The 17,837-nt window shown below is 42.0% G+C and overlaps 1 protein-coding gene across 7 annotated transcripts in view; it reads left to right on the forward strand.

Annotated features, from left to right (window-relative positions):
• The window catches only part of FARP1 (FERM, ARH/RhoGEF and pleckstrin domain protein 1), a 360,795-nt gene that overhangs the window by 288,222 nt on the left and 54,736 nt on the right, over positions 1–17,837 (forward strand). For 4 of the 7 annotated variants that reach the window (XM_038415977.2, XM_043504706.1, XM_043504703.1 and 1 more), the window contains exons 14-16: positions 5,276–5,463; positions 7,376–7,465; positions 9,879–10,012. In XM_038415977.2, coding sequence (XP_038271905.1) covers positions 5,276–5,463; positions 7,376–7,465; positions 9,879–10,012 — 412 coding nt within the window. Of the gene's footprint in view, positions 1–5,272; positions 5,464–7,375; positions 7,466–9,878; positions 10,013–17,837 lie in introns of all 7 variants that reach the window. The other 3 variants (XM_038415957.2, XM_043504705.1, XM_043504702.1) reach the window with 1 other exon arrangement.

Consider the following 17,837-nt stretch of genomic DNA (forward strand, 5'->3'; position numbering starts at 1 on the left):
TCACTTTTCTTTCTAAAATCTTCTGTTTTTTTCCTTCTCCAAATTCATTGCTATTAGGTTCAGAGTTGTTTGCAGATGAGCCTCTGATTAATGCATAGCTGCGTTCTCAAGACCTTTATTCTAAGGAACTGTGTTCAAGTGAGAAACTTTATTTAAAAGCACTATTAATCAGACTAGAAAGGTAAGCCCAATAAACTGGCAATCATATTGCTGTTGATCCTGCTTTCATTGAAGTCAATGGGAGTTTTGCTGTTTGTCTTAATGAGAGCAGAATGGGCCCTTCATCCAAAGTCTTTATAATTCACCAGCAGTAACATAACTTGTTTAGCTGCTACAGTTAGATCAGCTAGTTTTAGCCATATTTAATGCCATTCCAATTTAAAGCACTGCTGTTGTCATAAAAGTGAATATGCAAAATGGATACATTTTAATTAATCTATCTGTTCCCCATGTGTTAAGTATTATCTGTTGTTTTACTACGGTTAGCAGTGCAGAGCCAATACGGCTATGGAAGAGTGAGCTGGATTTCATTCTGCCTTTATAGCAGTGACAACATTGTCAGATAAATTCTGATTAGAGAATCTTCATTACTGGCAATGATGTAAGGGACAGAGAGAACACAGCTTGGTTTTCAGCTTCCAGGTTGTATCCACACCTAGAATTAAGGAAACACCCCCACCCCCACCTCCTTGGAAAAACTCCAGTGGGTTTTAGATCAGGCCATAGGAGAGAATAAATATGGGATCCCACATTGTTAAATGTGTTGTGACAGTCATTTTTCTGACTGGAATGCATTTTATGTAATTAAAGTATAAACCTTATAAATAAAGTAACTTTGATCACTATTTATGAGGGGGTGGATGAGTCTGAGTGTTGCAGCTTTTCCAAAGTTTATCTAATAATGCTCTGAATTTAAATCCCTTTCAGTAGAAAACATTTCCACTGGACTTTCCATATTTTACATCTTTACATCATATAATTTTACATCTTTTGTATTAACCAGAGGAGGAGCACAAACCAGATTCCCGTCCAGTGCTGCTGTTCTCTGCTATGCAAACAGAAAACATTTAGTGGCTGGGAGTTGCATTTGCATGTCTAGCTGAAGTAGATGCAGAACTCTATATGGCATTAGCTTGTTGTTTGCCAATTTTGGGAGGTGGGGGAAGAATGGCTTCAAGATGTGTTAAATCCCATCTGCCTCTCTCACAACTGTCTAACATTGGTTGAAATACTTTGCACTGTTCTTTCAAGGTTAGGGTGAAATATCTTGCTACAGATTTAAATCTCTAGGATCAGATTTGTAGGTGGATGTTACACAGACATGAAAGGGCAGACAGGTACAGAAGTCTTCAACCCCACCTCCCAGCAATTGTGCTCCCACCCGGACCAGGCACAGTTATAATTCCTAGTAGTAGGACTGAGACTTTCATCCTTAAAAGTTCACATGAGGGAGAGTGTTCCTAAATATTTATCATACGTCCCTGTTCAGGAATATTTGTAGGGGTTTTTTTAAATTAATTATACTTGGTCTCATGAAAAGGACATTGCCCTGACTGTAGCCAAGTACTGTATGCAGACTTTCCCATTCCTGCAGCTGTAATGTACTCCAGCTCCGACCTGTCCTATTGTACCCCTGCTATACCAGCAATAGGCCTCTCCTAAGACGAGAGTAACAGATAGTTGCGTATGTTCTGAAGTGGTCATGCAGCATATCCACAAATTTCTTCATTGTGAACAATGGCTCCATTTTGCTTTGTGTGTGGAAGATGTATTTTAACCTGGGTTGTATGAGGTATGTGTAAAGGTATTAACTCATTATGCCACCTTGTCCTTACGTTTCATGAGACTTTAAAGTCCTAGTAACCTCTCATTGCTTATTCACGTTCCCTTTCAGTTGATATTTATTTTCGTTCTGAAATCCTGTCTCCCACCCCAGCATTTGTCAGATGTCTCAGACTAAGCTGGCTCAATGCAACTAAGAAAGCGACTCAAATGTACTTGGCATTGACTGGCTATTCTGACATACAATGAAAATTCTGAAAGGAAACGAGCATTATCATTAGTTGCTGGAGTGGTTAACCCTACACTGAACAGCCACTACCTTGCTTAGGCCCTGATTCAGGAAATAATTTAAGCACTTCCTGAATTCTTCATTTTCCAGAGCAGCAATTAAACACATGCTTAAGTGCTATCCAGAACAGGGATGCTTTACTGAACTGGGGCCTTATTGACTGCTAGTAATGTTAGGTGTGCCCTAAATAACACAGGAATGTTCTTGATTAACCTAATGCATCTCCTCTTGGATGACTAACCCTATAGTTCTATATGTGTGATGAATGAGCCCAAGCCCAGTCTAAATAAACAAAAATGCACCAAATTATGAGCAAACAACTGGATTAATTAATAGTAACCTTTTGGCTTTAGCAATACAACCCAGCATCACTTGATCTCTGACAATTGATATAAAGTGGCTAAGAGAGAACTAAATCTTCATTAATCAAAGAACCTCAATGGATATGATATGAGCAATTTTTGTACTATTTAAATAACATTGGTCCTATCTCTTCTGCTCTTGTTTACTTGCTTTGTAGTCAATGAATAAAGTATATCTGGATTTACCCTTGTATGGTAAGAGTTCAGAGGAGATGCTGAGAGAAGACCCTATGACTAATGTAGGGTACTTACAACTAACCACCATGAAAAGATAAAGAGAAGGACCCACGTGCATAATTGCATTTAACATAGGCCCTCATTTACAAAGAACAAATTTCTAAAAGCTCATCTTGCAAATATTGAGAAGTATGCTGCCCAGAGCACCAACAACCTGAGTAGGAAAGACCTTCATTTTCATTTCTTCCTGGCCTGTATGCTTTCTTACAGTAGAGCAAGTCAATTACTTGCTTTGACAAAAGCAATATCCAGTCTATTAGTTCTTGAGTTTAGACTATATTTGTAGTAATCAAGACCTGTTAATGTATCACTTAGTGTTTTGGGCCACTTTCATGAAATAACCATGCCCTTGGGGCTAGTTTTAACTTGTAGTTATCATTCAACATCTAAAATGGGAAACCATTAGCATAAATATGCTCAGGTCTGTGGGAGGTAGTGTTTGGATTTGAATTTCGTCATCATTAATGTACCTTTAATTATCCGTGAATGAGAATGTAGTATTTTACTTTTCTGCAAAATACCAAATGGAATGGTGTCTAAAATAAATAGTATTTTTTCTGCAAATCTTTCACTGATGGAGCAGATGCTAAATGTTGTGTTCCACGAGGAAACTAATAACAATGATACTTTTAACAAGCTATGAGCACCCACACTGTAAGCTGGGAAGCATTTTAAGTTAATTCCTTCATCTGGTATTTTACAGTTCAAACCACGTCAGTCAAATTGAGTTTGACATAGATTTTCCCCTACATTAATGTTAGGGCCTCAGTTATGTCTCACAAGAGGTGGTGTTCAATTTCTATCATGTAACACCTGAGGCTTTCTCACAGAGGCGCAAATGATCTATTCACTGTTGTGTGGCAGGCACAGTGCCAGAATTTCTCTGTTTTCTCACGTTAGAAGTGATACCACTTTTCCTATGTCTTTTATAAAGTGTAGTACAGTACTTTAAACCTACAACCTCACTACTAATCTGTTTTACTATATGATCAATTCCATTTCCTTCCAAAACATTGTATACAGTTGTGTACTAGTGTCAATAAAATTGACAGTTGTGTAACAACCTATGGCGTTTCTCTCAGATTACACTGAGCAATGATTTAGTGTGGAACTGTGGGTAAATTCTTTCTTGCTAGTTACAGTAATATAAAAACTTTATTTCAGGCAAATATTCCTTTGTCTTTGTTTTATAATAGGGTACATAATTGTCATAGATATCTAAACAAATAACATTGTACAGTAAAATGAATATGCACACTTCTGGGATGCAAAAAAAAAAAAAGGTGTGGTGTAGCAATAAACCTGAAGCCTTTCACGAAATGTTTTGCACTCATCCTACTGCCGTAATTATATATATTGATGCCATTACTTATTGGAGTTTCTGACTTGTGTTGTAGTAACAGGGGAACTAATAGTTAAATAATATATTCCAGAAAAGTGCTCATGGTGAAAAGCCCTTGACCTTAAATATATGGATATGCAGATATTTGCATTTACTTTAATTCTGGTCAACATAGCTATGGGAATGGATAGCTTGTTAGTTTCTCTGTTTAAGTTTTTAAAGTATGAAGCCCAAACAAAACAATATGGGCTGTAAACATTTCATGGCTTTAAAGATCTAACATAGCTTTGAACAGGTTTGACTTTTCATGGCATGTCTTTATCTTAATTGGGAAGATGCTGAGGTTTTTTTTGGCAAGCTGTTTTATTTGCAGAGTCAGTAATCTGGTTGTCTTCCAAGAGACAAAATGCTAATTTCAATACTAGTATATCTTAACCTACAGAAGTATAATTAATTCATAATTTTTTTACTATATGAAATATAATGGGGCTTTATGGCTGTGATCAACTAAAATTGTCATGCTTTGTGTGTTAAAAATAATACCTTCTTGTGTAAATGTAATGCTAGCATTTCCATCCCAAACAATCAGAGGAACTTGGAATGACCCTACAAGGTATAATAAAATATATACTTCTGTTCTGTGTAGAAATGGGAAGGTGGTAGTTTTCTCCCTCCATTTTATGTGATTGACATTAGTACAATGCTGCCATAGAAAGTCCTAGTTTTTTCCTAGACTCCCTTTAGATATACTTCTTCTAATATCTTTCCCACAGCTTCCTGTGAAGTACTTGAGATCATTTGTATTTTGGAGTTATGTTGTAGGAGGAAAAACAAGAGCCATAAGTTGGCTTATTTATTATGTTCTTTGTGTTTTAAACTAATTGTAAAACTGAGAACATTCATCTGTTCTACATGTTCTCTTTCCTAGAGTAGGATGCTATGGTGAAGAGCTCATCATGACTTTGATGTTTAATATTAACATATGCAAGTGAATTATTTGTACCTGTATCTCTAGTTTTATAATGGCTGTAATTCTTCCAGTTTTATCAACTAAGTGAGCATGGGGCCAGATCTTCAGCTGATATAAATGGTTGCAGCTTCATTGACTTCAGTGACACTACGTCCATTTACACGAGCTAAGGATCTGGGATCTTGTGCCTTTTAGCGTAATTTCCACGCTGTGGTTTAAGATTCTTACCTTTTTTAGCTGCCTGGAGATGCCCCATACTAACGACAATTTTTATTGTATCATTTCTTTAGCAGGTTCTCTGACTGGCAGCCCTCACCTTTCAGAGCTCTCAATCAATTCTCAAGGAGCACCAGTGGTGGCAAATATGTCGTTATCTCCAAACTTGAGCCCTGATGCCAAACAGTCTTCTCCACTGATCAGCCCATTGCTGAATGACCCATCGTATATCAGGACTGATGATGAAGAGGAGGTCAGGAGAAAGGTATTGTGGTTGACTTGATCTTTAAATATTCAGGGTAAATAGGACTAATCCCCTGAGATGGGATATTAGATGGATGGGATCTGAGTTACTACAGAAAATTCTTTCCTGGGTATCTGGCTGGTGAATCTTGCCCATATGCTCAGAGTTTAGCTGATCGCCATATTTGGGAAGGAATTTTCCTCCAGGGCAGATTGGAGAGGCCCTGGAGGTTTTTCGCCTTCCTCTGTAGCATGGGGCACGGTTGACTTGAGGGAGGCTTCTCTGCTCCTTGAAGTCTTTAAACCATGATTTAAGGACTTCAAAAGCTCACACATAGGTGAGGTTTTTTGTCGGAGTGGGTGGGTGAGATTCTGTGGCCTGCGTTGTGCAGGAGGTCGGACTAGATGATCAGAATGGTCCCTTCTGACCTTATTATCTATGAATCTATGACTTCATCCTGTTCTCCCCTGTATGTTTTGATTGCTTGAAACGTGGTATATGGTTGACATCTCTAGATCCCTGACATTCTCCCATCCCCTCTTCATTTGTTACAAGAGAAGTAAAGATCTTGACTACAGTGAGGAGATAGAGGGTGTCCCCTCCACAATTTCTCCACCCCCCTCCCACGTCTCCTACAGCTATAAGAGCACCTCTGGTATTAGCCAGGAGCAGTTCTGAGCAGTTGCTGTTTCTTCCTTGTTGCAGCTGCATAGCAGCTCCCCTGCTGGCTACATGCTGCATTGCAAGGTGGTGGTATGTCTTGATTCATATTACCCTAGTGCCTAGGAGCCCTAGTCATGAGTAGCGTAACTGGTGGCTCCATTGCTGACTGACCTGTGAGAGTCTCAGAAAGAGCAAGATAGGGGCTTGGCTGGCCCTACTTGAGCCTAGAGGATTGCCTAGGAAAAGACTACTTCTACACTCAGCTACACAGGGCACTGGAGGAGACATTGAGAACCAACACCAATCAACATCTTCCTGATTCTGTGCCCAGCCCCAGTTAGAGCAGCCTAGTGACTGCTCTTTCTTATGCAGCTAGCAAAGGTTCCCTTGGAGTGGTACGCAGCTAGGGATAGCCCAAGCTTTGTGTATGTCAGCCAATGTCCATCACTGCCTCTGACATGTCCTCTACACCAACGGGAGAGAGGGAAGCATATTAACAAGGGATTTGTTGTTGTTTTTCTTTCCCTTTGTATCAACCGAGAAGCACAAAGGGAGCAGAATAGGGAAGAGAATCTGCCTGAAAGTACCGATTGTGTCTCCTTGGCCATTTTGAAAGATGATGTTGGACCTTCAAGCTGTAAAGGCTGGTCACTGCTGCACTAACCTAAATGTCTCCCTAGTGTAAGATTGATATTGCTAGATTTGCCTTTTATGAAATAGGGAAGAGATATTTCTGAAGTTCAAAGTCTATATCTATTTCTCTCCCAGCCCTTTTGATCCCCTACCTACTCCACCCCTTTGGAAAAACCAGTTTGGGCATTTTGGAGAGTATTCTGCAGTGAATGTTTTATCATGTGAAGAGATGTGTATTGAAGAGTGAACACAGATTATATGATGAATAGATCACTGTTTGTTCATTAAGGTATTTGTTATGTTTGATTCTAATTGTTAACTGTCCAAAAAAGTCATCATCTCAGCTTCAAATACATCCTGTTCCAGGAATATGGAAGAAGTTGAGAGGAATACTAGAAATAACTGCAAATAACCATGGCAGTAAGAAATCTTTTCCAAACTTCTAGACAGCTATTGTTTGCAAGGATGTTCTTAAGGGATTTTCCACAGGGAAGTTCCAGCAAGTAGTCATAATAAGCACAAGCAAGGGTTGCTAGTTTGTAATTGTCCTAGTGATTGTTGCCTAGAGTCTCTTTTCTACTGGAGACTTGGCCCCCTAAAGCAGATCAAAACTTCTTATTTTTTTTGCAATTTACAGAGATTTCCAACTGACAAAGCTTACTTCATTGCTAAAGAAGTGTCGACCACAGAGCGAACTTACCTGAAGGACCTTGAAGTCATCACATCAGTATGTTTACTTTAGTATTACTCACGAAATATATGCTGCTGGAGTCAGCTGTGATATTTTATCTGCCCCATTTACCCCTTAGCTATTCTATAGTTTTATTTTCTATCCCTTATGCCAGGCACAGGGGTATTGTTCCAGTGAGGACAGAATTTCAGATTTATACAAAAAGCAGAGGGTAGACATTTACAGTAGGGCTAGTCTGTAACATGTACAGTGACAACTTTCTAGAAACTGAAAACATGCTCAGACCTTGTGGCTTTAATTGGAAGTTCACAGATGATAATTGTAATGGAGTCCCCTGAAACAGTTGTTGCTCACCAAGGAAGTTGTATTTATTTTTTTTAACTGGTTTCATTGCCTCCTGTTCAGTCTAAGAAAAGTTTTAACATTAATTTCATTGTGAGTTTTCCAAGACTTGCCCTTAAATAATGTTTTTTATGGACCTGTAGGGGGACTGGAAAAAAAAAAGCCTTAAATGTACAATGGCACCAATTATCTATCCTACCTGAACTGTGTGCAGTACCAGAACAGAGTGTGGGTAGGTGAGAGGGAAGGAAGAAGTGTCTCCCTGTATTGTGGATCTGGGCCAGTTTAAACTGGTACAGTTTTCAAGGCTGCTCTAATTTACAGGCAGTTGCAACAGGCCCCTAGGACCCACTAAAGGTCTATCAAAAATAGCTAGAGCACGGTAGGTACTGGGATCATCAAGCAGGGTAGGCCAGCTTTATGCCTTCCATGGAACCCCTCTTACATTGCTACATTGACAGCCACTTTACACTACCATCACAGCACAAAGGGATAATGGGGCAAAGCAGAATTGATCCCAGTGGATCTAAGATCCCATTATAAATTTAAACAGCAGGGCTTGATCCTGACCTACTTATACTTCTGCTTATACCAGCATAGATCTTGAACTTCTGGACTTCCATTTTTGCAAAGCGCACAACAATTCCCTGCCATGTATTTCAGTACAGGATCAAGTATTTATTGTGCCAGACCCCTGTGAAATCAAAGGGATTTCAAGTACTATCCATGCTACATTTGCAATGTATGGTTATATGTACAGGGCCAGATTTTAAAAAGTGGTCTCTAACTTTTGAGTGACGACCTTCAACTATCTAGAGCAGGGGCGGGCAAACTTTTTGCCCTGAGGGCCACATCAGGTTTTGAAAATTGTATGGAGGACTGGTTAGGGGAGGCTGTGTCTTATCTGACCCCCCGATGGCTCCCCCGAGACTCCTGCCCCATCCAACTCCACCTGTCTTCTGACGGCCCCCCCAGGACTCCTACCCCATCCACCGCCCCCTGCTGCCCCATCCAACCCCCCTCTCATTCCTGACTTGCCCCCCAGGACCCCTGCCCCATCCAACCCCCCCCTTCTCCCTGTCCCCTGACCGCCCCTGGAACCCCTGCCCCATCCAACCCCCCCCTTCCTGACTGCCCCGCTGTTCCCCGCCCTCTGACCTCCCCGACCCCTATCCACACCCCCGCCCCGACCAATACCACCCCAACTCCCCTGCCCCATTACCACACTGCCTGGAGCACTGGTGGCTGGCGGCGTTACAGCTGCGCCACCCAGAGCACTGGGTCAGGCCGTGGCTCTGCAACTGTGCTGCCCGGCCGCCCAGAGGATTGCAACGGCGGCGCAGTGAGCTGAGGCTACCGAGGAGGGGGGACAGCGGGGGAGGGGCTGGGGGCGAGCTTCCCAGGCCAGGAGCTCAGGGGCCTGGCAGGTGGGTCCTGCGGGCCAGAGTTTGCCCACCTCTGATCTAGGGCCTGAACATCAGAGGTGCTGAGCTGGATTTGGCTTCCATTGACTTTGGACCGATAAGTAATCAGAACCCCTGAAAATCAGACTACAATTGAAGCTTCAAAGTCAGAGGCCAAATTTTAAAAAATCTGGCCAACAGTGAACCCGGTAATGAGAGCCACTTGCGGTAGCTATTTTCACATTTTAATAATTAGTTTAAGTGGTTGGAATTAAGTTTCCCACTTCAGTACAATGAAGTAAATGAATCTACAGTAGCTGAATTACCTGCTAAATTAATTCTGCAATGCAGGTTACTTTTCTGTATTTATCTTGGAACATCACATTTCAAGACAAATATATAAAGAAAATAGAATTGTAACCTCAGATCCAGTATCACTGCAGTAAATTTATTCTGTATTGAATTGGTGGATTAACTGTAAGGAAATAAATAACCCCTTTCATGACTGTTGTTGTTGTTACATTTATAGGGCCCAATTCAGAAGCATGTGCTTAAGTCTCATCAACTTCAATGGGATTTAAGTATTTTCTTAAATGTTGTCCTAAATCTGAGCCATACTGTAGTTTAGAGGCCAGCCAGGGTTAGAGTAAATGGCAGGCCCTGCCTCCAGCCTTCCCCTTTATCACTTTGTTCTTTCCTTCCAGTGGTTTCAGAGCACAGTGAGTAAAGATGACTATATGCCAGAAACACTGAAGAATCTCCTCTTCTCCAACTTTGAACCTTTGCACAAATTTCACACCAGTTTTCTGAAGGAAATTGAGCAGAGACTTGCTCTGTGGTAAGAATGTTATTCATTACTATTACATCTCACAGTTAAGTATTTCCACATTCCACTGTGGTAAATTTTTGCTCCATATGGGTTGACTGTCATGAATCATTTGGGTGGATCACAAATGTTGGCTGTTAATAGAATGTGTAAAGAAAATCTGCTTTGTGTTAATTCAATTGATAGAGTGTATAATACAGCCATATTGAAACATGGTAATACAAACTAGTAGTTTCCTATCATGTGAGATACTTTTCTATTCCTATAGTAACTCTGGAGGATGTCAAAGAGCAGGTACTAAACGTATACACTTTTACATCAGCAGATCCAGAGAACTTGTATCCAAGAGCTTTAAAAGAGTTGATGTAGGTGTTCTCTGGACAATTGCTGTGGATTTTCAACAAATCTTAGAACACTGGGCAAGATCCAGAGGACTGGAAGAAGGCTAATGCTGTGCCAATATTTAAAAAGAGTAAACAGGATGATGTGGGAATTATAGGCCTGTCAGTCTGACTGATTCTGGGCAAGATAATGGAACAGCTGATGTGGGATTCAGTTCATAAAGAATTAAAGGAGGGTAATGTAATTAATACTGATTAACTTGAGTTTATGTAAAATAGATTGTGTCAAACTAACTTGGTATCTTTTTTTTTTTAATGAGATTCCAAGTTTAGTTGATAACAATAATAGAAATCTTTACATCAATGCTTTAAGGTACTTGATTTGATGCGGCACACGTTTTGATTAAAAAGCTAGAAAGTATAAAATTAATATTAAAATTAATATCACACACATTAAATGGATTAAAAACCGGCTAACTGATGGGTCTTATATATAATATAATATAATTGTAAATGGAATCCTCGTTGAGTGCGTATGTTTCTACTGAGGTCCTGCAGGGATTATGCTATTTAACATTTTTATAAATGACCTGGAAGAGAACATAAAATCATCACTAATAAAGTTGTAAGATGACGCAAAAAATGGGGGAGTGGTAAATAATGAAGTGAACACAACACTGATACAGAGCAATCTGGATTGCTTTGTAAGCGGGACACAGGCAAACCATATGTGTTTTAATATGGCTAAATGTATAGATCTAGGACAGCAGTCCCCAAACTTTTGAGAGTCATGCCTGTCCCTACCCATCTGTTCTTCCCCCCAACCACCCGCTCTGGGGGTGGGAGGGACAAGGGGGGGCATGGCAACAGGGGCAAGGGGACCACAGCTGGATCTGGAATCCCTTCCTCCATCGGGCCCCTCTGTCCCCAGAAAGATATCGCCTCAGAGGGACTCAACCACTGGAAGGAGTTTATCACCTGTCCCATACTCAGAATACATCTCCCCTCCAATGGCACCAATGGTACCCCCACTGGAACCAGAATCAGGCTTCTCTCCATTGAGAGAGTCTGAGCCACCTGATGAACCTTTCTTCCCCTACCCTACATGTCCACCAGGAGATTTGCACTGCTTTGGGATCAACCTCCACATCATCTGTCTTGGAGGTGATGGTACCCCATGCTGTGAGGGCCCCCACAACCACCTATTAATCTTTCCTACTGGCTGTATTGGGGGTCTTGGTACCTGTGCTCTCCTGCAGAGTTGATCTGATATGCCAGGGAGTCACCACTTGTCTCCCTTCTAAGGGGATGCTCAGATCTGCCCCTGGATCTGCCAGAGAAGGAGGAGGAACATTACTCTCTGGATCCAGTGGTACTGCTGGAACCAGCAAGACTGCAATTGTCCTCCCTGGATGAAGCAGTGACACTTACGTCTCCTCCATCCCTAGCTTCCACTCTCCCTCGCCCCCTTCTTCCCCCGATGACTTTAGGCAGTTCCGGGGGACTGGATAGCTTCAGATTCCTCTCTCAAGGAGATCCAGGACTCCTAGCACAAACTTTTAGACATTCTTCATGCATCTGGACCCAACAGAATAGCTCTCCGCATTAATGAAGCCATACTGGACCCAGCTAGGACAGTCTTGCACACCTCTGGCACCTGTGCTCCTACCTGCAAAAGGACAGAGAAGCTCTATTACGTGCCAGCCAAAGGAGAGGCATTTCTGTGTTCTCACCTTGCTCCCAACTCACTGGTGGTCCATGCTACTTCTGAAAGGGCTGGACAGCAACATCCCTGGTCTGCTTCAGCTGATAAAGGGCAAATGCCTGGATCTGTTGGGAAGAAAGATCTTCTCATCGTCCAGTCTCCAGTTCAGGATAGCCAATTACCAGGTGCTAACAGATAAAATACAATTTCCTGAACTATGCCAAGTTTACAGAGTTTATTGACAGCCTTTCCGCAGCAGGGCAGAGCTTATTTTCAAGCTCTGATAGCCAGGAGTATTCTCCAATCTGCAGTCAATGCCACTGTTACCTCCTCTAGAGCTATGGCTACCGCCATCGTCCTGTGTCGGGAATCATGGCTCCATGAGTCAGGGTTCCCTAGGGAGATCCAGAATACCACTGAGCACCCCATCAATGAATCACACCTCTTCAACCAGAAGATGAATGAGTCCCTCCATGCTCTGAAGGACTTCAGAGCTACCCTTTGCTCCCTGGGCATATACACACCTGCTGGTAAGAGGAAGTTTCACTGTGCACTAGTGAGATCTAGACCCATGGCTCAGCAGTTTTTCCCTCAGTCCCTATGAACCACCATGCAAGACGCAGAAGGTTCAAAAGTCCCGCTTCCCTACACACACTGCAACAGGCTCTGCATCCCAACCTCAGCTGCCGGCTTGACATTTTTGATGGGAGCTCAAGATCTGTGAAACACTATGCTCAATACCTCCCAACTCCCACACAGCACTCTTTTTTTCAGCAGTTGTGCAATAACAACAGACAAGCGGGTGCTGAATGTCATCCACTCTGGCTATAGGATAGAGTTTGCATCCTTATCTCCTCCAAAAAAAAAACCCCTCCCCATCCTCCTTTGGGGGCCACTGTCATGAGAGTATTCTCAAACAAGAGGTGAACTCCTTACTGCAGCAAGGAGAAATAGAACACATCCCTCCAATACCAAGGGAAGAAGGGTTTACTGACTTCCTGTAAGCTGCTTCATTTGAAGCTGCAAAGATTCCTTTGGCAAAGGGAATGTGTCAGCATCACATACAAGCAACACTAGAGATCTTGGTGGGATCCACTACTTCAGGAGGAATTCAGATCCAGGACCATATTAGTCCCCCTCGCAAAGTAGATGGAATGAGGCCGAGAGGCACTAAGGGTTGAATAAATTTATTTCACACTATTTGATTCCAGCTAATCTGAATTTCTTAAAAAGAAAAGTAATAGGAGGCAGATCTGGTGACTTTCAAAAACTAGACCATGCAAAGACAGCTTTTTTTCCTAACTGCATGGAACGTTCAGAAACCATGAATAAGACATTGATGTGCCTTCCAGTCAGTAAATTTAAGGAAGAAAATCTGCCAATTTGTGTTGGGATCTGAAATGACCAGGAACTTTATGGAGAATTTTCCCTATAACAGTGCTGGAGCCAGTTAAGAAAGTGGAGGGGGAAAAACATAATCACTCTTAATTCATATCTTGATAAATAACTTACTTTAAATATTTAGGTAAATATTTTTCTGCGCCCTGAGCCTCTTGTAAAGTTGTTTAAGCTTTTTGTTTTCTAACGTCTCCTTGTATTCTGAAAAGTTATCTAATTGGCCAGTACTGTGTGTGATATTAGAAAAGCAGGCCCAATAGATGAGAATATATGAGGAAAACCTTTTTAGTCAGTTTATTTTAATTGGCAGGCTAATTCAAGGCATGGTCTCTGAGTTGTTTATATAATGCCATAGATGTACAAGGAATGTTATAGACTCACAGAGTTTACAACAAAATGACACGACTTCGGTGGGTACGAGGCAGGGAAGGAGGGCGGTGGCAAAAGACAATGGTAAGGAAAGCCAGTTTTTCAGGAGTGTGGTTTAGGCCAGCTAGTTTGGATGGCTTCTAATAATGTCACGGTTGTGGTTTTGATCTGCTCACTGGTTGGTGTTCTGGGAGGAAGGATTGTAGTTTGAGACACCTTGGACCTGCTTTTCAGAAGTGCTGAGCATTCACAATGGAATTAATGGGAGCTGTGAGATCAACCGCTAATGGCTCCAGGTGGATATCCAAAAACGGGGGTTCCTAAAATCAAAGAGCACTTTTGAAAATGTTGGCCTTAGTTACTCATTCTGCAGTCACCACTGCAGGTGTTAAGAGTTTTGTCAGCCTACACTTACTATATTTTCTTCTGAAGACAGCATGAAGTTCAGCAAAATTTTCCTCACCTGAATGTAGCTTTGTCTTTTTACTCCCATGTACACACCTAACCCCTGAATCGAGACAGACAGCTGCTGCAGTTTCTCCTCTATGGACTTGATGGTTCTCCCGCCAGTGTAGGTACTCTACCTCCCCAGGAGGCAGTAGCAAGGTCAACAGGCAAATTCTCCCATCTACATAGCTCTGTCTACACCAGGAGGCAGGTTGGTTTAACTGCATCACTTAATGGGTGTGGATTTTTCACACCCCTGAATAATGTAGTTATAGCAAACTAATTTTCTAGTGTAGACCAGGCCGATGTCAACTTCTTTAATTTCTCTGTCTCTAATAATATGTACGAATGATGGAACAGTTTCACTGAAGCATGAGACATGAACAAGCTTCATTCTCTTCAAGGGCTTTGTTACAGGAAAAGAGGGTCTTTGAATAAAAGGGTCTGCACTACACAGAGTTTCTAGAACTGTTTGTAGGATCAATATGGGATATTATATTTCATTGTGGTGCTTTTTGTGTTTCAAAGCTCACCAGTGTGATGCGGAATGAATGAAAGGATGTTGGCAGTTTTTGTTCCCCATTGTCATCTGAATACTAGTCTGGTGAGAGGACCTACATTGGGCTGAAGGAGCAAAGAAGCAGAGGGTGGTGTTGGAAGTACATACTTCAATTTAAAGCACAGCTAGCTCCCTCCGTTGATACGGACTTCTCTGTGTGAATTTTATGTGAGGACCAGAATTTCGTTTTTTCAGTGCTGTTCTCTTTTTATTGCTTTCAAATAGTGCTCGCTACTTGGCCGTTACATGTAGTATAGGATATTTTTTGTTTTGTCTTTGGAAATGTTCTTGTGTTTTGGAAGCTCTTTTCTGGACGTAATCTAGACAAGCTGATGTATTGCCATAGTGATATGAAGGGTTGTAAACCATCAGTTGAAATGGTTGCTATATCTGCCTGAGTTTTTTTGATTTACAAAGAGAGAGCCCCAAAACTATTATGGTTTGGCTCAGAGGCCCTAACTGTGAGCCTTTTTAAAATATACTGGGTTGTTGTAGCTGTGTGGGTGTCCAGATGTGGGAGAGACAAGGTGGGTGAGATCATATCTTTTATTGGACAGATTTCTGTTGCTGGAAGAGACAAGCTTTCGAGCTTACACAGAGCTCTTCTTCAGGTCTGGGAAATGTGTCGCAGCTAAATATAAGGGGAAACAGATTGTTTAACATAAGTAGTTAACACAGTAGTATTTTATCACTTTCCTGTGTGAGTTCATTTGAGTGCACAGTGATTGTCTGGATTCATCCACGTAATAGTTGTTGGGGCATTTAGTGCACTGGATAAGGTTCACCACAATATGTGATGGTAATCTTTAGGACCCATGAATGTTGAAAGATGTTTTGGGGAGGAGGAGGGATTGATCACTGTAGCAATGGAGATGTGTATATAAGTCTGGTACTGCTTTGAATTGGTGGATCCTGCTCTGTGGGGAGCTTGCTTCTGATGATGAGCTTGGTGAAGTTGGGGGTGGTGTTTGAAGGCCAGAAGAGAGAGTTCAGGAATTATTTCTTTCAGGATGTGGTCTCTGTAGAGTATGGGTTTGAAATTGTTTAATGATACTCCATATGGGTTCCAGTGCCGGGTAGCAGGTGACAACTAGGGGTGTATGGTCGGAGAGGGTTTTATTTCCATATTAAAGCAGGTTCTCTTCAGGTATTTGGGTGGCCTGCTCCATGATACAATATACTTCTCTGGTGGAGTGTCCTTGCTGATGAAGGCGGCTTTAAGTGTGCTAAGGTGTATATCCTGGACTTACTCCTCAGAGAATATTCTGTGGTATCTGAGTGCCTGGGTGTAGATAACTGATTTCTTCAGGTGTTTGGGGTGGTTACTGGATCTGTGAAGGTAAGTGTGGTGATCTGTGGATTTCTTGTATATAGTTGTCTATAGGGTTCCATTATTGAAGCTGATCGTGGTATCCAGGAAGGTGATGCTAGCGTGGGTGTTCTAGAGAGAGTTTAATAGGTGGTAGTTGCTGAAGTTGTGGTGGAAATCTGTGAGGGAGTTTAGGTCATCCGTCCAGAGGATGAAAATAATATCGATGTATCTCAGGTATATTATTGGTTTTGTGGCATTTTGTCAGAATTTCTTCCTCAAGGTGGCCCAGAAGAGGCTGGAATACTGGGATCCATCCTGGTGACCATGGCTGTACCCATGGTTTGGACAAAGTGTGTGTTGTTGAATGTAAAATTATTATGGGTGAGGATGAAATGAATGATTTTGGCCATATGTTTGGGGTGGAATTCTGAGTGTTGTCCATTGTCTTGTGGATATTTGAGGCGGGCTGTGATGCTGTGATTGTGAGGGATATTCATGTACAGGGAGGTGACACCTATGGCAGCAAGAATGGTTTTCTGAGGGAGGCTGTTAATGTTGCAGAGTTTGTGGAGGTAGTCACTTGTGTCCTGCAGGAAGCTGACCCTTTGTATAGTGAGAGGTTTGAGGAGGGTTTCTAGGAGTCCCAATATTCCTTCCGTAAGAGTGCTGAGGCCAGCTATGATGGTCTGCCTGGGTTCCCTTGTTTGTGTACCTTGGGAAGCATGTAGAAGGTTCCTGGGGTGAGTTCATGGGGGATGAGATTGTAGAGTTTCTCCTAAATTGTTTGGGAAAGGACTTGCTGATATCTTTAAATTCCATGTAGGGTCTTTAATGCACCACATCAATCCCCAGCCAGTGGAGCAATTCCCAGTTTTTAAGGTCTCACATAGTATTCAATTTACCTTAGAATGAGGAAGGGCCATCTGAACCCTGCTGAGATCCAGGAGGTCTGATACTGACACTGTTACGACAATCCTCCAGCTCTAGTAAGTTTAGTGCTCAGGCTAGCTAGTGGATCTCTAGTAATTTTTTCAACTCCTATCATCTTCTATTTCCTTCTCAATGCCTCATGTGAACCCGCCCTCCAGATGCTGAAATCTGAGAGGTTTTTGCTAACTACTGGGAATACATTTCTGAGCCACATCTGATAGTACTGAGAGAACAAACTGCAGACTCTAAAGTGCGTTAGAACTGGAAGCCAAATTTCTAGCTTCTCTGTGAAAAGATTAGTCTTCCTGTTTTTATTAAAAGTATCTAAAGCTATTTCTCTCTATATGTATGTCAAGTCCGTAAGGCTACAAGATTTAGGACGTCTGTAAATTATTTGTGTGGCATTAAACCCTAAATGCAGAAATAATTACTCTTGCTCATTCAGCTGACAGTATCCTAGCAGAATGCACAGTCAACCTGTGGAACTTGTTCCCAAAGGATGTTGTGAAGGCTGACAGTACAACTGGATTAAAAAAAGAATTAGCCCTGGTCTACGCTACGGGGTAGGGGGGAGAGGGAGGAGTTGATGTAAGGTACGCAACTTCAGCTACAAGAATAGCGTAGCTGAAGTCAATGTACCTAGATCGACTTACCGTGGCGTCTTCACGGCAGTGAGTCGACTGCTGCCGCTCCCCCTACGACTTCGCTTGCACCTCTCACGGCGCTGGAGTTTCTGAGTTGATGGGAGAGCGCTCGGGGATCGACTTATCGCGTCT

This window comes from Dermochelys coriacea, chromosome 1 (assembly GCF_009764565.3).
Source record: "Dermochelys coriacea isolate rDerCor1 chromosome 1, rDerCor1.pri.v4, whole genome shotgun sequence".
In the NCBI taxonomy this organism is placed as follows: Eukaryota; Metazoa; Chordata; order Testudines; family Dermochelyidae; genus Dermochelys; species Dermochelys coriacea.